Source organism: Syngnathus typhle, linkage group LG10, assembly GCF_033458585.1.
Source record: "Syngnathus typhle isolate RoL2023-S1 ecotype Sweden linkage group LG10, RoL_Styp_1.0, whole genome shotgun sequence".
Taxonomy (NCBI): domain Eukaryota; kingdom Metazoa; phylum Chordata; class Actinopteri; order Syngnathiformes; family Syngnathidae; genus Syngnathus; species Syngnathus typhle.
This window is the reverse complement of record NC_083747.1, coordinates 1,505,563-1,528,664: the sequence shown is the minus strand read 5'-3', so window position 1 is coordinate 1,528,664 and position 23,102 is coordinate 1,505,563. Positions and strand designations below refer to the sequence as shown.

General features: G+C 44.5%; 3 protein-coding genes across 7 annotated transcripts; 2 read left to right on the top strand and 1 right to left on the bottom strand.

Moving 5' to 3' along the window:
• Window positions 1-707: 707 nt before the first annotated feature.
• tmod4 (tropomodulin 4 (muscle)) lies at window positions 708-18,887 on the top strand. Of its 4 annotated transcripts, XM_061289256.1 has the most exons (13): window positions 709-823; window positions 3,574-3,683; window positions 12,435-12,507; window positions 13,746-13,842; window positions 14,992-15,172; window positions 15,619-15,775; window positions 15,865-15,984; window positions 17,484-17,576; window positions 17,651-17,781; window positions 17,848-17,955; window positions 18,029-18,172; window positions 18,234-18,378; window positions 18,741-18,887. In XM_061289256.1, exons 5-13 carry the CDS (start codon window positions 15,071-15,073, stop codon window positions 18,761-18,763), a joined length of 1,023 nt encoding a protein of 340 aa, XP_061145240.1. In that variant the 5' UTR covers window positions 709-823; window positions 3,574-3,683; window positions 12,435-12,507; window positions 13,746-13,842; window positions 14,992-15,070; the 3' UTR covers window positions 18,764-18,887. The 4 variants fall into 4 exon arrangements, with proteins under 4 accessions (XP_061145242.1, XP_061145240.1, XP_061145243.1 ...); XM_061289258.1 differs by lacking the exon at window positions 13,746-13,842 and having other exon boundaries at window positions 708-823; XM_061289257.1 differs by lacking the exons at window positions 709-823; window positions 3,574-3,683 and adding an exon at window positions 12,009-12,286.
• Window positions 18,888-19,368: 481 nt separating this feature from the next.
• On the bottom strand, window positions 19,369-21,355 carry scnm1 (sodium channel modifier 1). The gene is made up of 8 exons (XM_061289261.1): window positions 21,046-21,355; window positions 20,805-20,875; window positions 20,646-20,734; window positions 20,468-20,562; window positions 20,301-20,404; window positions 20,133-20,227; window positions 19,920-20,040; window positions 19,369-19,858 (listed from the first exon to the last, which is right to left on the bottom strand). The coding sequence occupies exons 1-8, from the start codon at window positions 21,094-21,096 to the stop codon at window positions 19,744-19,746; spliced, it is 741 nt and encodes a 246-aa protein (XP_061145245.1). The 5' UTR covers window positions 21,097-21,355; the 3' UTR covers window positions 19,369-19,743.
• lysmd1 (LysM, putative peptidoglycan-binding, domain containing 1) lies at window positions 20,740-23,068 on the top strand. 2 transcript variants are annotated; one of them, XM_061289263.1, is made up of 4 exons: window positions 20,740-20,916; window positions 21,582-21,910; window positions 22,103-22,374; window positions 22,550-23,068. In XM_061289263.1, the coding sequence occupies exons 2-4, from the start codon at window positions 21,728-21,730 to the stop codon at window positions 22,704-22,706; spliced, it is 612 nt and encodes a 203-aa protein (XP_061145247.1). In that variant the 5' UTR covers window positions 20,740-20,916; window positions 21,582-21,727; the 3' UTR covers window positions 22,707-23,068. The 2 variants fall into 2 exon arrangements, with proteins under 2 accessions (XP_061145247.1, XP_061145248.1); XM_061289264.1 differs by lacking the exon at window positions 20,740-20,916 and having other exon boundaries at window positions 21,378-21,910.
• Window positions 23,069-23,102: the final 34 nt, after the last annotated feature.

The window sequence follows — 23,102 nt, the reverse complement described above, 5'->3', positions numbered from 1 at the left end:
ATGACTTGATCACTTTTATACACTGCAGTATCTTGAAGAAAAAAACAACAAGAAAAATACTATTTTGAAACACTACTATGGCTGCTGCTTATTCTGGCTGTGTTGCTTGTGACTATTATGAGCTTTAGTAGGAATGCACGCTAGGTGACCTGCGTCAAAGGGCTCTAAACCCTTCGTCACAGGCAATGTTGAGAAAGACATGTTAAAGTATGTTATAAAAACTTTAAAAAGGCTTTCTGTGAACGGTCTTTCTTTGTAAAAAAAACGCGTGTGCACGTGCGGCTTATAGTCCAGTGCGGCTTATATAAGAAAAAAACTAAAATATCCCCCAATTTTAGCTGGTGCGGCTTATAGTCCGGTGCGGCTTATAGTCCGGAATTTACGGTAGTCCTTGGTGCACCCCACTTTTGTCAACCGGGATATTTATACATCAGCAATTGCTGAATGTTTGTATGTAAACTAAAATTGGCTGAGAACCAGTCCAGGCTGCACCTCACTTCTTCTTTCCAAATAATAATAATAACGGCAACATCAATAATAGCTCTGAATGACTTGACTGTATCACGTTGCTGTGTTTTTTTTTTTTTAGGTGGACCACAAGGAAACATTTTGTCAAGAAATAACTTTTTGGTTTGTCTGTGAGGAAACCATTGCGGGTCAGACTTTAAATATGTCCAGTTTGTTTTCTAAAAGGGGACAACCTGCCTCTGTCTGAGCTTGCAAACAACAGCAAAACTGGATGCTGACTGGTTTCCCGTGGTCCACTCTGCGGGCGCCATTGAGCGGTCGCTGACATCTGTTTGGACCGGATCGACAATAACAAGTAAGCAAGTCATACGCGTTTTCTCCATCAACAGGTTATGAAGAATGCTGAAACCTAGCTTAGATGTTTCCAGCTAATTGCTAATGCTATTTAGCTTAGCTGTTTCCAGCTAATTGCTAATGCTGTTTAGAAAATTGTTCATTGGAGTTTAAATGTACGACGGTTATTGCGCAATTAGTGAGACTTCCTTCAACTTGGCTACTTGCTTTGTCACTTCCTTCTTCAAGGCCCTTTGTGTTTTTTGTTGTCGTTCCTGATTGTCGATGTCTTAGTGTGAGAAAGAGCGATGGAGAGGCGCACTTTGGTTTCATTTTGTGCAACTTTGCGGGAATTTTTTTCCGGAAACAAAACTCGAGCTCCCCACAGACTCCATGACGTCATGGGGAGGATGTGGCCGTCGCATCTGAGAAGTCGGTGACCCGCTTCCTGTATGGTCACACAGGGGAAGTATATTTCCATTGCGTTGCATTGACGTGACGGCGGCGGGCAGACCCGGACTTGTTTGACCCCAGTTTTCCCAGGTGGTCTCGTTTTTGTAGCCCGCCTTTTCGCAAATTCCAAGCCTCACATGTTTAAATATTCATTCTATTCAAAGAAGGCAAAAGTCGTTTTGGAATAATGTCCTCGTTATTAGCATTTTCTATGAACGAAGGCGTCGAAAAATAGATTGATACGCCATGGAAGATTTTATTCATTTATCTCGCGTCAGTCGTCATCCGCCTTCGGAAAAAGCTCAGCATGCGGCGCCGCGGCCTCCGTGTGACCGAAACAACGTGGAGTCATGCATTTTTACCTCACGTGTTTCTGCGCTTTCAGCTGAGCAGATGATACGTGTTGTTGTGCTTCCCATCTGATGACTTGTTGAAGTTCAAAAGATGAGCTCACCCCCGAGAAGTTAATTATAGCGCCCCCTACCTCCCCCCACACTGGCTTTAAAGCTGTGCTCACTCAGCGCTTACTCAGCAACATAATAGTTGCCCTTCTGCTCCTCGTTTAACTCAAAAGAGCAACTCTGGCAGAAGATGAAAAATGTCGCGTTAGCAACACGGAGCACTTTCGAAGCGTTCGCCTTCTTGAGAATCGCGTCACCGCTACTCCGCTCGAGGAGACTTGTGATCGAGAAGTCCAATTTATTCACAGGGGACATTTTGTTTAGGCCTCGGGTGCTGGACCGCTGCTTCATCGTGACTAAGCGATTTATCAGTCGGAACAAATCGACTCAAAGAATCATACTTTCAAACAAAGGATTCTATGAATCGTTTAAACGAGTACTTTAATGTCTCACACGTATTGGGCCGATAACGTGATGGCGCTGCGGGTGTTTAGTCGGGTCTCGTGTTGAATTTCTCAAAGCGATTTTACACGCGTGTTGACATTTAAAAGCCATTGTTTTGTCTCCACGTCAATGTGGGTCACATCTTTCATCCTCCCCCGTGGATGACGATAACCACCATGATGACGATGATGAAGGTGACGATGGGGGGGGATTACAGCGCAGACAAAATAAGACGGCGACAAAGACGAGCGGAACTGCGACGCCAAATTGTTGAGCCTGCTGTTTTGACTTTGCCGTTTTCCCAGACACAAAGAAAAGGTTACCGAAAACACCAGATAATCTGGCCAAATAAAAAAAACAAAAAAAAAACTGCCAGATCAGGAGTGTTTTATCGATGCGCTAATCTGCCTTTAAAGTATCTTAATCCTGCTGTATTACGACTTTAATGAAAATTCCTTAAAACCAAAGAGGTTTAGCTCCTCGTAAACAGCTCACACGTCTGTCTACCACTTGTACTCGACAACACTTTGATTAAAGGCTTTAATACGTCCACTTGACAGACGGCCAAGCTAAAGCTAATAAATGCTCCTTTCTGAAAATCGAAACAAAAAAAAGATTTCTGTCTTGGAAAAGGCAGCGCAACAATCATAGCAAAATCATCCAAGGAAAATGAAATCATCTCGTAGTCAGGTCGGTCCTTTTCGCATTTTCATCCCCCTCATCAATGCTAATCCAAGATGGCGGCACCAGCAAGGCGACATATTGGATTGATAACGACGGCAGTGTCGCCATCGCAATCAATTCACCGTTACCGAGTCTTTCCATCTCCAACGCAAGCTCTCGGGGAACTCGCTGGAAATCCCGATGTTTGTGACAGAAACTTCATTTGAATCAAAAAGTCTTGGGATTTCCACATGTGCTGTTTGATCTTTATACTCGAGGCTTTGTTGACATTTGGATATGCTCATTGTGGCAACAGCTTTCATGGATTAGGGAAATGAAAACCTTATCGGGACTATAAATCTCGATAATGACATATAGGTGGCCTTTCTCGGGAACGACCAATCCCGTGAGCCGCTGTATTTATTTCCTCGGGAAATTCATCACAGCTCAAATTAGGCCCTCAGGTTTTTGACATTTAGCCAGTTTTATCGCATCTCTCGCCCAGATCGCTTCCAATGACGTCTGTTTGGTTTGGACGCCGCCACCAGGTGTTCCATTCGGCGCACCTGCGTCTTGTTTGCTAACCCACGCCAGCTGCTTTTTACTTTTGGTCGAGCACCTGTGATGTCAAGTGACTCCATGACCAGTCAACCCTGTCATTTTCGTGCAAGTTTGCCAAACGCTGCATGTTTGTTTAGCTAGCAACCTTGGGTACGGCCTGGACTCGATGCAAGTCAATGTCGGGTCAGGTTAGGGCATTTATAAATACAAGCGTTCGCAATCGTGTTCACGCCTGTTTTAATGTTTGCAGCCTATCCCGATGTTTTTTGGAGCGAGAAGTCGGTTACACCCTCGACTTTGGTCGCCAGCCAACCGGAGTGAACTAAGACAACAAAGCAATCCACCTCATTCAGTCCATAGGTGAGTCCAAATGACTTTTAGGACGGGAGATGCCGAGCCAGGGCGCATTTCTAGGGTGTATATATCATTGAAAGGTCTTGCTAATTATCTTTTTCTATGATAACACGTCACTTTGTACCACCGCTATCCGTTAACAGATAAAAAGCGGATAGCTTATCTCAGAGGGCAAACTTCACTTTAGCGCAACAAGCATAAAACGACCTAACGTGCAAATAAAACGAAACACATTTAAGGATGCAATTCAATGAATTGTTTAAGGCAGTGTAAAGCGGATCCTGATTCTAACGGCTCGATTTGCAAAACTATTGCTTATTGCGATGGGAGTTGAATTGCGTCGCAAATCCGCCGAATGACGACTTCTCGGAACGGCTCGTATCTCAAGGCACTATATGGACCGTATACCACCATCCAGTGTTATCTACACAATGTCAAAGATGACGACATGGGCAGAATTCCATCTGTCTTTTGTAGTTTGAACCAGAGTCGCGTGAGAAAGCCTCCCGTGTGCCAGAACTCACATTTGGGCAGGGAAAGATGATCGGCGTGAGACATTACGAGAAGGGGAACAGGTGAAGGGAGAAGGTGGGGGAGACATTGTTTACGCCAACCGTTGCGTTTGCTTCCCCAAGCAGATAAACGTTTGACAACTTCCCGTTTGGTGCCTCGGAATGTGAATCACGTGACCCTTGCTGCTTTCTGCACGCAAAACGGTTACGTTGCGATTGCCGGTCAATTTGACCATGTCGTCGATCTGATGCTAAGCTACATTAGCACTGCTAGTCAGACCCCCAAATCGTAGTCGATTTAGACACCAACCACTATAAACTTTCCTTATCATGCTAGCATCTGATTTTAGGCATCTATTGATTTGCCTGTTTTGACGACGTAAAATTGTTTCCAAATGTAGCAAGTAAAAGTAAAAATTCATCCTAAAAAAAAAATGAAGATACATAAATAAAACTGGAGCCAGTCGCTGGTTGTGATTGTTTACACAAACTCAGGCAACCTTTTGTAACCAAAGTGCCGGTGTGGGCATGGCGGGCAATGCGGGAGGCGACATCTCGCCTGACCCTTGCTGTTGCTACGGCGTGCTCGTTAAATGTGCACGACAAGTGCTTGAACTCTCTGATCCGTGTCAAGAAAAACAAAAGCTTAGCATAAAGGAATGCTGAGAACCTTTTGAATGGGCCTTCACTACCGTCAACACTTTTGAGTGTGCACACGGGTTGGCCTGGTAATTCTTCGGCCTTTAGATGTGTATCTAAATCAAAGTGCAATGAGCTCGATACCGATTAGTATCTTCGTAATCGATCTTCGTGGCGGTATGATAAGACAACAAAACAATGCAGTGACTCATATTGTCCAATGTAACGATAGTCAAATGCATATATTCTTTATCATCTGTAAAAAAAAACAAAAAGTCTAAAATTACTGCAACTTGCTGAGTCGCATTCAGAAACCTGCTGGATTATACTGCCCCTAGTGGCCAAGTCACACACACCAGAAATAGTTGCAATGAGTTACAGTAATGTCTGGACTATAAACCGCACCAGAATATAAGCTGCGGGTGTGTTTATGTTTAATTTACATATATAAGAGAATATGCACATATCGTCCAATATTGTAAAAATCATGAAAAATCCATTGATAAGCTGCAGAGTTCAAAGCTTGTGCAAAAAGTAGTCCAGAAAATCCGGTCATCGTGATGCACAAGGTGTTTCATTCTTTACATTTTACTGAAGAATTGTATTAGTCTTTGTTTAGAAGTCTAACAATAGAGTTATATTCGAAAATATTTTGTTTTACTGCGGGGGAGGCTGTCCAACCGGACCAACTCCCAGTGTTGACATTTGCTAGGCCACGCCCCTAAAAGAAACCGACTACTTTGCATACAGTTGGATTTTTGAACTATTTTCTCTATTCTATGTTATATATTTAATTGAATGCGTTTGCTGATTTCTATATTTAAAAAAAAAATAACAAAGGCGTTTTGGGCGAGCTGGGACGGCTCACCGACATTCCAAATCATTTCAATGGCCAAAAGATGAGCTGAAACGACGCTTGGTCACAGAACGTTAACGCAATTTCGGAAGGATTTCATCTCTGCATATCTTTCGTAACAAAATATGTCAGGAGCGTTTCCTGGCAGAGAAGCGTGGATCACGCCAAACAGGAACAGCTTGACCCTCAGGCTATGCTGAATGTCAATAAAGCTTTTATGTACCTGCCAGGACATGTGACATCCGTATGTTCCTTTTTTTAGTCTCTGAACTTCTCGAGTTTTTTTCCATATCCATGCTTTGATTCGATTTCTTTTTTTCTCCATCATTTTGATCATTTTAAGTATTTAAAAACAACCTCGGCAGGAGAAAAAGAAACCAACAGCCGTATCTGTGGGAAGGAAGCGTTCTGGAATCCGAAACATTTCAGGACTCTTGTTAATTATTCCAGAAACTGCTTTCTGATTCTATTTGACTGGGTGTCGCAAGTGCAGCATTGCTGAAATGTTTCTGATGCTTCCTCATACTTGGCCGTATGAGAACGTTGCGGTCGAAACGAAAGTCAAAGAACAGCCAAGTTTTCTTTTCCTCCTAAAATAATGAATCCACCTCACAGTAGAGATCATTGTTCAGAGATTGAATCTAAAGGTTGGCTTCAGCTCACCTTAATAGAACTCTAAACTTTTTATTAGTGTTTATGGATGCTTTTGAGGGTCAAAATTGTTCCTGAACAGAGCGGTTCAGGGTCCATGTGAGTCCAAAAGTAAACTGCTTGCTTTTGCCACGTACAAAGTTCAAAGTTTACATCCGGTTGTTTTGCTCTTCCTCAACTGACTCACATTTGGGCTGACCAGTGTGTCATGTGACAACTTGTCATGTGACTCAGTTTCCTGTCCACCGTGACTTTTAGATGACTGGAGTTGATTAAAAGTCAGATAAAAGTGATGACTGAAAGAAAGATGATCAACTTTAAAGCTAAATGGTGCTGGTCATGCGAACTTTGACTCCCCTTCCCACGCACGCACACACTTGCGTACTGGGAGTGGAACAAAGTTCCCGGCAAGTTTGCTTTGAGTGCTAGTTTGAGCAAGTTAATTTCTCCAAGGTTGCTAAGGTTAGCATCCATGTTGGTTTGTTCATTTTTAGCTTGTTGACTTTATTTTCTTTTAGGAATGTTGATTTATCCTCTTTATAGCACCATGGGAGTCATTTCTTCTTTTAGCATTGTGGGAAACAAAGTTTGCTAGCTTGGTTATTTTAGCTTGTCCGCTTCCGCTTTTAGCGACTTGTTTGTTCCATTTGCTTAGCAAGACTCGTGAATGAATGAAAGAAAAACTTCCTTGTTTATTTGTTTCATTTTGTAAAGTCGTGCGTGTGTCGGATAAGAAGTCATTTTTATGTTCCCATCAGGGAAGGTCACATGACACGCTGCATGCTGGTGCTCGCCACTGATGTCAATTTTAGTCAGACGGGTATTCTGATGCCAGTTGTGAAGTTTTCTTTCTCACGCCTCGTTCACGTTTCGGAATTTTCCCACCCACTCCTTTATTTTGATTTCATTCGTCACCATTTTCGTCTTTAATAATCAAACGTGTCGAACATGTCGATACATCATCGGATGGCGATCGCGCCGTTGTTTGTGTGAAACGTGTCTTAACATTGAGCACCGCTCCAGTCAATAAATACGTCCTGACATTAATTTGAAGATTGTTTGAAAGCGGACCAGCAACTTTGCTGCTCATTGACGCGTTGAAACAGAAAAAGCAGAAGTCGTGGCAGCGTAGCATGTCCATGCTTAGCGGCGCGTGTCAACTTTCGAGAGCGTTTTCGAGAGCCGAGGAAAGTACCCGAGTCTCCAAACTCTGTTGACCTTGACGGGCCTGAAACCATCCTAAAAGCCTTTTTTTCGAGTTTAGCATGCTCCAATCAATATTTGAATCGTGCAATTGACTACATTGATTCCATAAGATGAATGACAACGAAATCAGCAATTAACTAGCAACTCATTTTATTTAGGTATAGTCAATATTAACCCTCATTGTCTTTGTGTCACCTGCATCGACAGCATAGCATAGCGTAGCAGGAACGAGTCGGTGCTAGCCCAGTCCAGTCTAGTTAAAGCAATCAGCGACAAGTGACGAAAAAGAGCCGAGTCGTGGCGAACCTCGTCGCATCTCCACGCTAACCAGGCAAATTTGGATGGTCGCGGATGATTGATCGCAATCACTTTTTACTTGTGTCCAAGCCAAACACACCAATGGCTCTTATCAGCACGCGCACACACAAACATGTCAATCAGTAACGTTAGCACAAACACGTAATGCTGACTCGGTGCTTCAACTTGTTTTAGTTGGTCGTTAGCCGAGCTTATTTATTGTGTTATTTGTTTCTTATTTATTCATCACTCATATTTATTTCTTATTTATTGTTTGTGCCTTCTTGTTTTTAATTTTGTGTCGTCTACTTGTATGTCTATGGTGTTCTATGTCTCGTCACCGTGGGATCGAGGAAACGGAATTTCGGTTTCTTTGTGCGTCTTGACATATGAAAGGATTGACAATAAAGCAGACTTTGACTTTGCAGTAAAATGGCCCTCCCTTGTGATATTTCCACTTAATTCATATATATATATGACTTTATTAATTAGAATAGTGTCTATCGACAAGCGAGCTGCATGGAACATCTTGTTTTTTTTCCTCGTTGCAGAAGCTGCTTTTACTGACTGCACAAATATATTTTAGACATTTTTTTTAAAACCACTTTTTTTTTATGCATTCTTTGACTTGGCTGGAACAAAAATATTTTGGTTTCATGTGATGAAAGAAGTCTGTGGGCTCACTCCTAGTGTGCGTGCGTGTAAGTATGCGAGTTCGTGGGCGGCCATGGAATTGCTTTTGTCCATACACATGTTTGTATCTGTCGTGTGTGTGTGTGTGTGTGTGTGTGTGTGTGTTATGCTCTACTTTTTGACATGTAAATGCATGGAGCATTATGGCTTAGCTTCCATTGTGCTGTCGCGCTAACACCGGCGAATACGCCTACGGCTGGGGATTTTTGCTAGACTTAAGAGTGAAATAGAAAGCTTTTTTTTTTGTCCACAGTCGTGTCATTTTTGTCTGTGAGGAGGCGTTGTGATTACCCCTGGGGATTTTTGGTGGACTTATAGTGAAATAGAAAGTGTTTATTTTTTTTTGCATGTGGCTTTTCATTAGAGCGTTAGTGTTTTTGCATCGCTTTGTTCCGTGCGCAAAAATATGCAGCGAGGCCATCGACGATTATGAACGTAAAATCGATTTAGAACATATCTTGAATATAGGACAAGTCCACAGATGGGGGGGTGCACTTTATTGAATTAAAAAAAAAAAAAAACGTGCTCATTGTTTTGCAGCTAAATATAGACTCCCGTCTGCAAATGCACCGCACAACTTGCCGATGTGCCTAATTGAGACTTCAAAGTCAACTTAATTAGTTTTATTCTCGCATCTTGGCTACTATCCTTGAATGATGGCAATGAGCTCGCATTCTGTTTTTTTGAAGGCTAGGCACCTTTATTTTTCTAGGGAACTCAAGGTGCTTCACAGAAACCAAAACATTTTGAAACATAACAAAGCAAAGAGAACCAAAGTAGCTTACAGAAGAAAATAAATCTGAAGTGATTTGAATTACATGCGGCGTAACCGCTAAATGCTGCTTCACCATTTTTCTTGCGTTAGAGCTATAAGAGCTCTATACGTAGCCGCCATTCGTTAGCCCGTCTATTGTTAGCATTTCGCTAAAAGGATCAGCTAAGCTAATGTGTGCCCACCATTTTACAACATTGAGAAAACCCCTGCAGATATCAGTGTTTGATTGTTAAGCAATATAAATAAAACTAGTTTTGGAAAAAAAACAACAACTTAAGTACAGTAAGAAAGATTTTGTACTCGGTGACGTACTAGCATGAAACATCTGGCGGCGAGAGCACGCCTGGACTTGTTGGCGCTTACATAAGAGCGCAGACGGCAACCCAGCAGACATGAGCGCACCCCGAGAGTCACGCGGTGATGAAATGTTTCGGCCTGCACACATGCATAAACATTTAATACACACCCTCGCCCTTGTTATTTTGTATAAGGCCGGTTGCTAGGCAAAAGTCACAAGGAGCTATTCTCTTTTCCGTGTCTCACTTCTCTCCCTGATTTCATCACTTTTCGAATTGGATGTGCTTTGTGCACGTCTTCTGGTTCTTCTTCCTGATTTTGTTGCTTTAATTCTGACACTATTGTGGTCATCCTTAGGCTAACTCGATGTTACTTGGCTAGCTAGTTAGCTATATTTAAATTGGATTAATCAGTCCTTGTTTGAATGCTTGTTTGTCTATCAACTTGACTTGTTGCCCTCGGTATTCCAGGAGGCCATAGCACCCCCTTGCGCTTCTCTGTTTCATAGAGTGATAAAAAAAACGAAATAAAAAAATCGGGAGGGGCGTCGGAGTGCTGACCGGGCACTTCCTGTTTTGACACTTTCACATTCGTTGTTTTCATTCGAGCTCGCTTTCCAAACTTTATCAGAAGTGCCTCCACATGACCTCAAACTACATTAGGTGCCCCCCCCCCCCCTTTCCCGCAAAGCCCCCCAATGCCCTCGGTGTGTGTGGCATGTGCTTTGGCCTGCTGGATTCTATTCAAGGAGGGAGAACAAGGCCCCCCAGTGTGCTCTGTTTTGCACATTCCTGCAGCTTGACATCAGCCGGCTGCAGGAAAGACTCGGCCTCGCTCTTTTGCACGGGGGTGCCCGAAGGGGCGCCGTGAATGCGGGGGTGGGCGGCCACAGTCTGGCGGGCCGCCTCGACGGGCCCGCGATGGCAACAATGCAATCAAAGGGACGCTTTACGCGCCACATGTTGTTTGCCGCTTCGGGTTCGAGGCCCCGCCGTCGTTAAGATGGATTAAACGTGCCCCCCCCCCCTCACTGTCACCGCATATGGAAATTGAGGTCATATGCTCATTGTAAATATTTATGCTACTCAATGTGAAACACACGCACGATTAAGTTGCAGAATACCCAGAATGCATTGCGCACATCCCATTTATTGATCAACTTGGTAAATTCTGTAATATTTCCCGTATTTATTAGCATTTCTTTCCATTTAGTGCGTGTGATGTTTTTCCACGTATTTCCGTTTCTTCCGACAGTGACAAAGATTTCCATTTGCGCAGTTAATGTCCGGCCACGTATCGACAAACCAGCTCTCAGACTTCACTTCTTCTCTCTTAGGTTCTGTTTTGACTCTGATGGATTTGCTTTGGAATTCTTTCCCTATGCGCTCATGTGCTCTGTGGGTATGAGTGTGTGTGTGTGTGTGTGTGTGGGTGGGATGGGGGAGGAGACATCAAAGTGGAGGGGAAATGGGATCCCCCCTCCCCACCCGGGTGGGACAAAGCGGACCTCGGCGTTGAGAGACAAAGAGAACGTGATGGCGCTCACGAGAAGGCCGGCTGGGCTGCCTGCGTCCATTCACATTTTCAGCCATTCATGTTTTTAACAAGACGTTCGAGACGGAGGCTTTTTCTTTGTCTTGTCATCTGCTTCTTTTTATCCCCCCCTATCTATCCCTGGTTCATGTTCATGATGGGTTATCAACATGACGAATGATTGGGCTGTAAGCTGAAAAACAAATTTTCACTTTCATTCCAAGCAGAAGGGAGAAACGCATCTGTAAAGTATTATGGAAGTCCTGTTGAGCATCCCGAAAATACATTCCCAATACTTCCCAAAATGGATCCATTTTTCAGCATGTTGCCGAGATGAATGTGGAGAATATTAAACACGGGTAACTACGTGTTTCGCCGTTTGTGTTCCTACTTGCTATGGTAACATCAACAAACGTACATTGTGAGAATTCCGAGGAAGACTTCATGTCCCCGACACGCCTGTGGTTGGCATCATTTTCATGACAAACCAGCTTGCCTGCTCTGGTGCCCGACCGCAACCTTTCTTTGAATTTTTGAATTGCCGCCTTGCAGGACACGATATGGCCTTTGCATACCCATAGAGCCTCTGTTGCACTCTCACACTAAATAATACACGTGTATACACAAACACACATACAAACAAACCTATCTTTGATTCTCTTTGTTCCCAAAAGACACACAAAGGGAAAAATTAGCATTACTGTACAGACTTTTGTGTCCTTCCCTAAAATGTAGCTCGTCTAGGGTGACTCCTAGCGGCGGAATGTATATTGCAAGGCGAAGTTTTTGGTCACCTCTGAGGAGGTTAAAAGATTGCCCAAAAGGTGACCAGGTATCATAGCTGGAGAATACTTGGTGGAGTTATTTTGGGTTGTGTTTTGTTGAATTGTGATATTTTGTGTTGCTGTAGGCTGCGTTGTGTGTTGCGCTACATTCTTTGTGTTGCACGACATTCTTTGTGTCGTGCAGCGTTCTGAAATGTCGAAAGAAAGGATTCCGCAATAGCAAAAGCACGCAAGTTAGGACAACTGCTTGTGCAAGTAATCTGATGACATCTCGTGTCAGGATTTGCATCCATTGATTTTTGGCGTCACATTTTAAGGCTTTGCCATAGGTCATCCATCGACCGCTGTGCAAGCTGACATTTCAGGTGAGTCACCTTCTCGCTTGTACAATTTGTTCTTGGCTGTTGCTAGCAAACATGAAGCAATTAACGTCATTTGCAATGAATGCCATTTTGTGCAATCGTGTCATAATGTACCAAAGGATCGCAATGTTTTTTTTTTTTCCTCTCATAGCCTGTTGTATCATCAACATGGAAGTCTCAACGGGGGACGCCGCATCAATTTGAAGCATAGAAGAAGACACATGGTAGGTGGCAAAGATGTCTGCCAAAATACCCAATGTTGCACTAATCCCACAAAAAAAGTGACAAGATTAGGAGTGTTATTTGTTTCTTATTTATTCATCACTCATTTTATTTATTTCTTATTTATTGTTTGTGCCTTCTTGTTTTTATTTTGTGTCGTCTAATTGTATGTTTATCGTGTACTGTGTCTCGTCACCGTGGGATGGAGGAAACGGAATTTCGGTTTCTTTGTGTGTCTTGACATATGAAGGGATTGACAATAAAGCGGACTTTGAACTTTGAACTTTGAGTGTAGCAAAAAAAGTGTACTTTGGAAAAATCCTTTTTGTACTGAATCCAACCGCTCCACTTTAGAATATCAATAGACATCAATTACTACATATCAGTCAAAGTTTCAGAACATCACCGTAAGCATAACACTGAGTTCATAAGGAGGATGAAAAGAACAAAAGGTTCGGGCAGGGCACAAAATATGTGAACTATGTGTTTGTTATTGTAGGTAAGGATGCACGCAATGTTGTCAGGTATGTTTCGTGGTGACAAAACGTTTGTTGTTGTTTCGATACACAAGAACGATACGGTTATGTAAAAGATGAAGGAGGCCAAAAGTCAATGCAGGACACACCCCAAAAAAAAGAAAAAAGTCAAAGAACTTTGAGACAATAATAAAAAAGATGTTCACGTCAGAAAGTTGTGTGAATGCAAATCTTGGAGGTGGTAATAAAAATGTGGGTCACAAACTAAGGCAAGAAAGTCTTGAGAAATGTTGCCAGGTGTGTTTGACAGCCGCAAAATGTTCGTGACGTCACGGTAAGAAATGGGGCATGACGGGGGAAGGACGTCTGGTAATGGGGGAAACACCAAAAAACACACACAAAGCGTGAGAATGTCAGCGTGGGGGACACACTCAAAAAAAAAAAGTGGTTAGCGTTACTGTCAGTCGGAAAAGTTCAGTCATTGTGGGACAAAGTGAGACATTTCAAAATGGCAAGTTTAGAAACTCTGAGAATGTCAATATGGGACACAAAAATGTGAGAATGTCAATGTAGGGAAACAAAAAAGGCAAGCGTGTCGATGTCGCACACAAAAAAGTCATTAAACGTCAAATCGTCTTTTGTAGCGACTCGTTTTGGCCGCTAGGTGTCAGTGTTTCTTCTCAGGTGTACTGCACTTTTCATGTTGCTGTCTATCCTGAAAGTTCTGTCTCTCTATCGCCCTCTTGTCTCTCCCAAAAATACAGCGGTGACGTCACGAGAGGTGGGGTGTCTCGGATGGTAAGGGGTCCTGGACTGGGTGTAGTTTGTGTCTCAGTGGAGGCTTGGACGCTGTGACTTGAGGTAGGTGAGGCCCAGTGTTGCTTGTGCAGAATTTGAGACAGGAAAAATTGGGAAACATAAATCAAATGCATGATGATTTTGAATGGAAAAATTGACGAAGGATTATAGGGATCAACATAATCAGATGTTTTTGGCAGAGTAACGAAGATATTAGAAGTTGAAGATGAAGGTCTTTCCACCTTCTGAAAGTTTCTTGAAGATGAGGGGTTTTTATTTATTTTAGTTTTTTTTATTTGATATGTTTGCTTTATATTTCCAAGTTGATTTTGATGGAGATTTTGGAGGTTGAACATGTAGGCTTTTGGAAATAATCATTTTTCAAATTCAAACATCTTTGGACCTTGAAAATATTTGGAGGATGGCTTGTTGAATTATTTGGAAGGTGGACAAGAAAGGTTGATGGATTTAGTTCTCTTGGCTGTGCGGTCCGGTCCGGTCCGTGAGTGTGTGTGCGCGTATGCAAGGTAAGGCGCTGAGGCTTGACGCGGCTGCAAGTAGCTGACTTGTCAAGCTAAAATTAAGCCCAGCGTGATTTGGAATTTTACACTTGGGCGCTAAGACCTGCACCGACAGGGACAAGACAAAAAAAAAAAAAAAGAATCCGAGAGCGTTCTTTCGGGAAGCGATTAGCTTTGGTGACTTTTTTTGTTTTAAGAAACTACATATCGATATCGGTAGCGTACCTGCAAAGCGTCACCTCCGGTTTTCAGGCCAAAGCAATCGTCTGATCTCCGGCAAACATGATTGGCTGACATTAGATGATGCGATTGCTTTGGCCTGGCTCGCCGTTGGGCCCAGAAGTGATTGTTTGGATTAAAGAGGCTGCGTGGATGACAAATGAGGGTCCGCGGATGATAAACGAGGCTGCGTAGCCTCCCTGCTATTCTTAGCGGCTACGAGCTGCGCTAAAGGTTTCCAGTTACTCGCGCCTCATTCGATTTCCCGCTTCCGTCATCACTTGGCCGCGCTCCTGTGCTTTGTGACGTCACGTGATGTGTTAAGTGGCTTCTCTATGCCATGTCTGATACTTTGGTTTCGGTTTTTGCACCGATACTGAGTCACGATACCACTAGGAAATAAAACCAGACCGATATTGGGTTGATACCGGTACTCACCCACTTAAAATTTTGTTTTTCTACTGTCCCATAGAACCCCGCCATCACGGTTCCCCCATACAAGAGCGAGTGCATGTGAGTGTGCGCCTTCCCCCTCTCCCCAAGAGTCAGTCATGTCGGACCCCAGGGACATCGATGAGGACGCCATCCTCAAGGGCCTAAGTCCCGAAGAGCTCGACCAGCTGGATTATGAACTCCAGGAGATGGACCCCGAGGTAGTCACGTGACTTGAGTGGAAAAGAAATGTGTTCCCTTGAGAGTTTGAATAATGACACCGAGTTGTTCTCTAAGTCTAATCAGTGAATTAGAACTTAAGCTAGCTAGCTAACTGTGCGGTAATGATGGAAATGGGCCAAGTCATCAAAAGCACCAAAACTGCTTAAGCAAAATGAAAAAAAATAACTGCTTAAGTGAGCTAAATTAAGCTAGGCTACATTAGCTTAACAGTTTAGCTAACTGATAACTAAGCTAGCTTTCATGTCCATTGATGCCTTTAATAGAGAAAACCATCAAGTAATAGATTGTGATTTTGGACCATTAAAACAACTGCTTGACTTTAAATCTAGGTCTTGCTCAAAAGTTGAAGACCTACTTATGATTTGGGCATATGTGACCCGTCTTGTCCCATAAACATGACCTCCCCTGTCCGCCGTCCTCTCAGAATGCCTTACTGCCAGCTGGTATGCGACAGCGTGACCAGACAAAGAAAAACCCCACAGGACCTTACGACCGTGACGCTCTGATGCAGCACCTGGAGAAGGTGGCCATGGAGGAACCAGACCAGGAGGAGCTGGTGCCTTTCACTGGGGAGAAGAAAGGTGCCTGACACTTTCCATTCATTTTCTGACACTTTCTGTCGTCGCTTTTCTAGGCCAGCCACCCAATAAAGACTTTGCTGTCCTTGTAGGAAAAGCTTTTGTGGCCAAAAAGGCAGCCGAGATTCCAGCGCACGAGCAGGTCATCTTGGAACCCGAGCTGGAGGAAGCTCTCAGGAACGCCACCGACGCCGAAATGTGCGACATTGCGGGTGAGACCACGTCTTGTTTGTCGAGATGTGTCCCGACGTCGGGTGTCACCCTAACGCGACCCCAAACAATCCATAGATGTAATTGATGGAAGGAAGAACAAGCTTCCTGCTGGGTTTTTTTTTTGTTAACCCCCAGCATGCCGGCACATCGACTGGACTGACCCACATATAAGTAACGCCGGGACGTCCCATCAGCCACGACAGACATGCGACGGGATCCGATTCCCCGAAGTCAGCAGCTCAAAAATAAAACGCGTCGGGGTGGAGCGGCTTCCGCGGGAGCAAGATAGGATATCTTTGTAAAACACACGGCCGGCCGTTGACAGAAAAAGACCAAGACGGCCCCGTGGCGCATCAATTTGATATTTAAGTCTATTAATTTCTTAAACACATGTTCTGGAATGATGAGCCAGCTTTGGGGGGTTCAACTGTCGCTAGCATTAGCATAGCCTTGGATTTTATGCTTCTGTTTAAAGCTGGAAAAGTTAAGGACCAATTATTTGATTCGAAAGGTTCTGCACAGAAAAACAGACAGACCCACAGAGCCTGGCTGCCTGGGGGCTTGAATCTGGACCGGGTCCAGATGAGGATTAAAGCTCAGTTAGCTTCCGTCAGCTTTTTGTTGAGCTTTTCGGCCAGTGTGTCGGCGGGGGATGAAAAGCTAGCGGAAAAAACAGCGAGCGCAAGTGCAGATCAGCAATGTAATTAACTCTTTTATTTACAATGTTAGCATCAGTCGCCGCTCCCCTGCTAGGCTAGCTCGATCCGTAAAGCTAGTAGGGTTACTGTCAGGGCCACAGCGGGTGTTTATGGCTAAGCAGGCAGCTGTCTCACTGGCCTGCCTTTTCCCGATGGGGTCACAAGGGGTGGGGAGGATTGGGGGGGGGGGGGGGGGGCAGCAGTTGGTGTGTGACACACTTTGATGGGAGGCAGTTTACAACATGATAAAAAAAAAAGAAAAAAGTGCTGCCCCCTGCTGGTAACAACAGAATTCAGGTGGAAACTGCTATTCTTACCGATATTCTAGTCTAAATCATCAATAAATAAATAAAAAGTGCTGCCCCCTGCTGGTAACAACAGAATTCAGGTGGAAACTGCTAACCTTACCTATATTCTAATCTAAATAATCAAAAAAAATAAAAAATCACAAATGACCAGGTGAAAAGATCAGTGGGCACAGAACGGACCCCTGAGGGCCTGGATAGAATGGAAAGACGAAGACCGTTCCTGACCAGAGTTCAAATGTCTGATGGAGAATTCCTCCGTCCACTTGTGAAGGCCTGGCCGAGGTCAAGAAACACCAAAATAGAACGTTTGGGATGATCCGCGCTAAATTTAAAGCTCTTGCTTACGTGCAATTGAACATCAGACTGAACTCTTCAGAAGTCAGCTCAGCGATTTGCCTCTTTCACATTGTTGTGATGATCCACAAATATTTCGAGCGTCCACTTTTTGGTCTTCCACCTGGATGACAATTGAATGTTTTGTCGCCCTTGCAGCCATCTTGGGAATGTACACGCTGATGAGCAACAAGCAGTACTACGACGCTCTGGGCACCACCGGAACTATCGCCAACACCGAGGGCATCAACAGTACGTAGCCGTAGCAGCAAGTGAGCTCACCTTCCGTGCTGGAGATCATTCAGCTCTCCTATGTGGACCTTCAGGCGTGGTGAAAGAAGACCCCTTCAAGATCTTCCCCGACGAGCCGCCCAACCCCACCAACGTGGAGGAGACCCTGGAGAGGATCCACAATAACGACAGCGGCCTGACCCAAGTCAACTTTAATAACATCAAGGTGAGGTGGCAAGGTTTTGACTTTATGGATCTGGCACCTTTTTGAACATCCCGTGGACTGTTTCAGGACATTCCCATACCGACACTGAAGGAGATCTTCGAGGCCATGAAGGGAAACTCTCACGTGGAGGTTCTGAGCATCGCCGCCACTCGTAGCAACGACCCCGTGGCCTACGTGAGTCTGGTGAAACGGTCAGGAACACCAACGAATACGATGGTAGCTGAGGTGGCCTATTTGCGTGCGTCAGGCATGTGCGGAGATGCTGCAGGAGAACACCAGCTTGCAGAGTCTTAACATCGAGTCCAATTTCATCACCTCCGACGGCATGAAGGCCGTCATTAAGGCTATGGCCAGTAACGCCACGCTGGTGGAGCTCAAGATCGACAACCAGGTTGGACGCACGCGCGCACACAAACACACACACACACGACTCCAATTTCATCCCATTTCAGCGACAGAAACTCGGCGACTCGGTTGAGATGGAGATCGCCGCCATGCTGGAGAACAACTCCAGCATCCTCAAGTTCGGCTACCATTTCACGCAGCAAGGCCCGCGCGCCCGCGCCGCCATGGCCATCACGCGAAACAACGACATGCGTAAGAAAAGCAAAATATCTTTTCTTTCTATCTCGAGACAAAAATATGACAGGCCTTGTTCGAGTTTACTCTCAATTGTTCGTGGCCATTTTATGCATTGAATGCCTCTGCACAAACTAAGAATATTTTTCCAGCATGATTTTTAGTTAAAAAAAAAAAAAAATACTCATCTTCATACAAATGACCTAAAATTCAATGTAAAGTTTGTGCATTGATATAAGTCAATGGGCATTGTGCTGTTCCTTCCTGTGTGCGCACTTTGGCCACTAGGGAGCAGTATAATACAATAAAACTGACATACAGGCGTCAAATTGATTGACAAAACAGAATTTGACACATCTTCGTTTGCTTTGTTTGTTTAGTCCGGCAGCAGAGGCTGAGATGAAGGGTGGAAGAAGTCGTCCCTTGTCACGCAGAACATCTTGTTTTAGGACAGGTGACATGATTCATCATCTCATTTGAAAGGGGAGGAGCGTCTGTAAATACTTTCAATAAAATATTTATTCAAATCCTCTTTGTAAACATTTGCACACCTTTCATTGGATGAAGAAAAATGACAACATTTCAAGTCGGGCTGGGGGGAAAAAAAAAAATCGGATTTTTGTAAATAAACTTTCAGCTCATATTGCCCATCCCTAATTCCGTGATTTCCGCACCTCTGGCACGTGGTCTGCTAAGGTTTCATTTTAATCACGCAAATCTCCTTTAAGTCACTTGTGATCCTCGCACATCCCACAAGCACCTGAGCTATTTTTATCCCGCCCGGGCCGCAAAGTGAAACGGATCCGGACGGCCGGGTTTGGGTTACGGCGTTCCACATGGAAGAGGAGCTCGTTTGCGCCCTCAGCGCTTTACGGCTACTAACAGCTGTTAACCTCTCAGCATTTCCACAACATTCCCTTCTCTTCCTCCCCTGTCATGTTTTTCATTTAAAGTGATGGCAGCTGACGGCAAAATTTGTTTGCTGATTGAATCATTTGGAAATGTTCACTCACTTAAGACCTTTATTTGTAAAGCGCAGTTTTGAATTTGTCAAGTGTGTTTTTTAGCTTGCAAAAAGAAACCACTGTTGAAAATGGCTGCCTCAGAAGGTCCCCAACCGGAGGCTGCCTGGTGCTTTGGACACATTAGCGGCATTGAGAAATGTCCCTGACCCTCGCGTGCTTCTCTAAGTCGACGCCACTTTGCTAATTGGTGGAATCACGACCCAAATTAGCACCCGAGTAGCTCCGTCCACTTCAGGTTTACACTTAAGCTGAGCGGGGATCCGGAGGGGTCCATTTGATACACTCAAGACCTGCGGCCATTTTTTTTAGGTGTCGTGTCACATCGGAGCCAAGTCCCATCCAGTCCAGGAAGTCGTAGTTAAGGTTTAAGAGAAGGCACGGTTGCGAGCGAGGGAGGCTCGTCCTCATCGGAATCAAACTCGACACCTTCGTCTTTAACCCATCGGCCGCATCGATCTTGCAGCCAGCCGTCGCTACGGGAAAGAGAATCCATTTAGGGCGTATACCGCACGTGACATGATGGAGGCGGTGTACCTTTTTAGTTTGACGTAATGCTCCAGCTCGAGTCTCCTCTGGGCCGACATGGGCTCAGATGTCGGAGTCGCGGACGGAGGATGCCCTCCTGTGGTGCTTGATGATTCAGACCGCTCGCCGCCTGTGAAAATGCACGATGATTGATGGATGAGATTAAAGTCTTACATTTTAAGATCATCAAAAAACGGACCGCTAAACTCGAATTAATATTACCCGACATGCTAAGAGCATCAGCTGACTCTGCAGCTCCACAAGGTGGCGCCACATGTTCAAGTTGGCTGCTTGCTGGTCTTTTTTCCGTTTTGGTGCTATAAAAAAAAAAAAGTTGAATTTCTTTTTGGGGGGTTTTGCAAGACGGTGTTAAAGATGAATTTGCCATGCCTGGTTCTCCGATGGCAGCTGTTGTATGGGGTTGTCTTCAGCAAAGCGTGATGGGTCAGCTTCCTTGTTTGCGCCAGTAAAGGAGCTTCTGAACTGGGACCTTCCTGAGAAATACGACAAAAGCTCATCTGAGTTCATACTGGGAAATGTAGTTTTGTGTTGCCCACCTGCGGTTGGTCCTCAGCTCTGATGAGGTTTTCTTGTTTCCTTTTGGTTATTTCATGCTTAAGCCGCGCTTTCTTCCCATAGAATGCCTTTAAACCTAAACAGTGTCAATATTTTCACACCAATCAAAGCTTTGTTTGACTTTGAGCCGGTTACAATGCAAAAGAACATTTTGTTCACCTTCAAGATGTCTTCTCCCTTTCCTGTGGACTGTCAGCATGTCGACGGTGTCAAACACAGGGCGGTAGTGGCACACAAGACAAGTGTACCTCAAAAACAAAAATGGGTTTGGTGATCACGTGATCAAAGATGGCCATCAGGTAGTCGCTGTGTGGTTACCTTCCATTGCTCAGAAGTGCTGCTTCGTCTTCTGGTATGAAATTTGACAGGAGATCTGCGACGCGACGTTTCTAGAGTTAAACGCAACGAAAGTGTCGACGACCAACAAATTGTGAGTAGAGTTATATTATTTGTATGCGTGTGTTATGCTGTTGTGATGCTAGCAATTAGCTTACTTTGCACACTGCAATGTGTACGCATCGATTGATAATAGCACACATGATATCACATGAATACTTACTTTGAGGATATTGAGCTGACTCTTGTCGTTACCTTCCCGTTTAAAAGACATGTTTGTACAGCAGTGTCATTTGATGCTAAAGTAGTAGCTTCGTAACACAGCGGACTAGCCTACGAGAACTGTGGCGTTCACGGTGAATGGTAAATTTAAATTTCGAAGTGGACGTCAATTTAAGTTTAGAAGTGGACGTTTTCCGAATTGAGCAGAAATGGCCGCAACTGTTGATCGACTGTAACGTTTTGCGTTTGAAAATTGTGAACTACATTGTAACGCGGAAATGGGTCCATTCAGCTCCAATGTTAACGTGTGTCCTTGAAGGCATCATGAGCATGCGCAAAGCATTATGGGAAGTGTCACTTTTACAAGGCAGCCATGGCAACGTATGGCGGGCAGCAGGCAGGAGACGGCCGGCCTAACTTTTGTCTTTTTTTTCTGCTGGATGGTTCCGCCCCTTTTGTCTCTTTTTAATTTGCTTTTCTTTTAATGCGCCTCTCCTTTACCTTTCTATATCATGTTGACTCGACTTTTTTTTCTAGGTGACGTCACGAAAGTTCCCTCGCTCGTCATGGCGGAGCGCCGATGAAGCAGTTTATTTGTTAATCGAACAAACAGCCATGTTTGCTTCTCTACGATTCTACGAAAGTTGACTTGATTCGAGTGATTACTTCCGCTCCTCGCCGTCATGTCGGCGGGGAAGGAGCCCGCGGACGCCGGTGGGAACGGCCTGTTGCGAGGCGGTCGGAGCAGCAAGTCTTACGGCAGCCTGGTCCGGTCCAATGTGTCTCCGGTCCGACGGAGACCCATCGAACATTGCATCCAGCCCGGCGAAACACTTCAAGGCCTCGCCCTCAAATATGGAGTCACTGTAAGTACTATCCATCTCATCTGCCTACTCTACTTTTATTACTATGATTATTATTGTTATGAAAACATGTTTTTAAGAGGAAAAAATATTTGAAATTAGTGCAAAAAATGCATTTGCAAAACTTAAATCTGGTTCAATTTTTTAGCAAATAGTTTATCCATGTGTATTCCGACAGCTGTGGTTTTCTTTCAGACAGAGCAAATCAAGCGAGTCAACCGTCTGTATACCAACGACTCCATCTTCCAAAGGAAGTCCTTGTCCATCCCTGTGCCGTCACGCTCGGAGGCTCACCAAGAGGAGGAGGACCAAGGTGAACGCTTGAACCATGAGCTGTTCCGGGATGATAAGAGCCCGACGGCGAGCCCCAAAGAGTTGACGGCGACGGATTTCTTAAGCCGATTGGACGGCGTTATCAGCGAGTCCAAGCGGGCGGCCGCCAGGAGATGGCAGGATGCAGAGAAGAGGTCAAAATACATTTGGACATTCTGTCTGTCTGTCTGCATTTCTGTCCGTGTACAGATGTTTGGTACCATTTTTTTTCTTTTAAACCCGCCCAAGTATTCACTATTACTCACTGATACCGAGTACAGTCACTGAAGTGTTTAATTGAATGCTTTTTCTCTCTCTCTCCTTTGTCAGGCTGGCCGATCTAGAGGCGCTTTGCTCCAGCAGGATGAACGAGCGTCCGGCGGCGGCGCCGCCGCCACCGTCGGCCGCCGCCGCCGCCGTGCCGCTCACCGCCACCAAGCTGACAATGAAATTGCGGGAGCGAGAGGACGACATCTTTGAGCTGTGAAGCCACAACGCTAACATAGTCTGACACTGAACCTGGGTATGCTTTGAAATCTATCTTTTTAACACTATTAGATCCATATGTGGTATGCGCCTCTATGCGACATGTCACATGGAGGCAAGTCACATGGTGGCGGTCACATGATGGCGATCACGAGAGCGTGCCTCACAGGCCCTACATGCACAACAATAGGCAATAGTGTTCTCCGCTTATTAACTTATTCACCAAAAACTGAAGCTTTTTGACACAGAGCACATGAGTATGACTAATTCATTTAAACATGTTGAGATGGAGGGAGGGAGGGAGGAGTGTGATCAATCTGTCTATGTAGCTTTTGTAAAGTTTAATAAACAGTCTAAAAAGTACACCGTGAGTAGTAGTTTGTTTGGGAGTCCATCT

Coding starts and splice junctions, on each gene's coding strand:
- tmod4 (XM_061289258.1), top strand. CDS start 15,071: ATGTCGGACCCCAGGGACATCGATGAGGACGCCATCCTCAAGGGCCTA. Junction 17,577..17,650: donor CAACACCGAGGGCATCAACA/GTACGTAGCCGT, acceptor GTGGACCTTCAG/GCGTGGTGAAAGAAGACCCC. Junction 17,782..17,847: donor TCAACTTTAATAACATCAAG/GTGAGGTGGCAA, acceptor GGACTGTTTCAG/GACATTCCCATACCGACACT.
- scnm1 (XM_061289261.1), bottom strand. CDS start 21,096: ATGTCTTTTAAACGGGAAGGTAACGACAAGAGTCAGCTCAATATCCTC. Junction 20,735..20,804: donor GCACTTCTGAGCAATGGAAG/GTAACCACACAG, acceptor TTTGTTTTTGAG/GTACACTTGTCTTGTGTGCC. Junction 20,405..20,467: donor GAGCTGAGGACCAACCGCAG/GTGGGCAACACA, acceptor CGTATTTCTCAG/GAAGGTCCCAGTTCAGAAGC.
- lysmd1 (XM_061289263.1), top strand. CDS start 21,728: ATGTCGGCGGGGAAGGAGCCCGCGGACGCCGGTGGGAACGGCCTGTTG. Junction 21,911..22,102: donor CCCTCAAATATGGAGTCACT/GTAAGTACTATC, acceptor GTTTTCTTTCAG/ACAGAGCAAATCAAGCGAGT. Junction 22,375..22,549: donor TGGCAGGATGCAGAGAAGAG/GTCAAAATACAT, acceptor CTCCTTTGTCAG/GCTGGCCGATCTAGAGGCGC.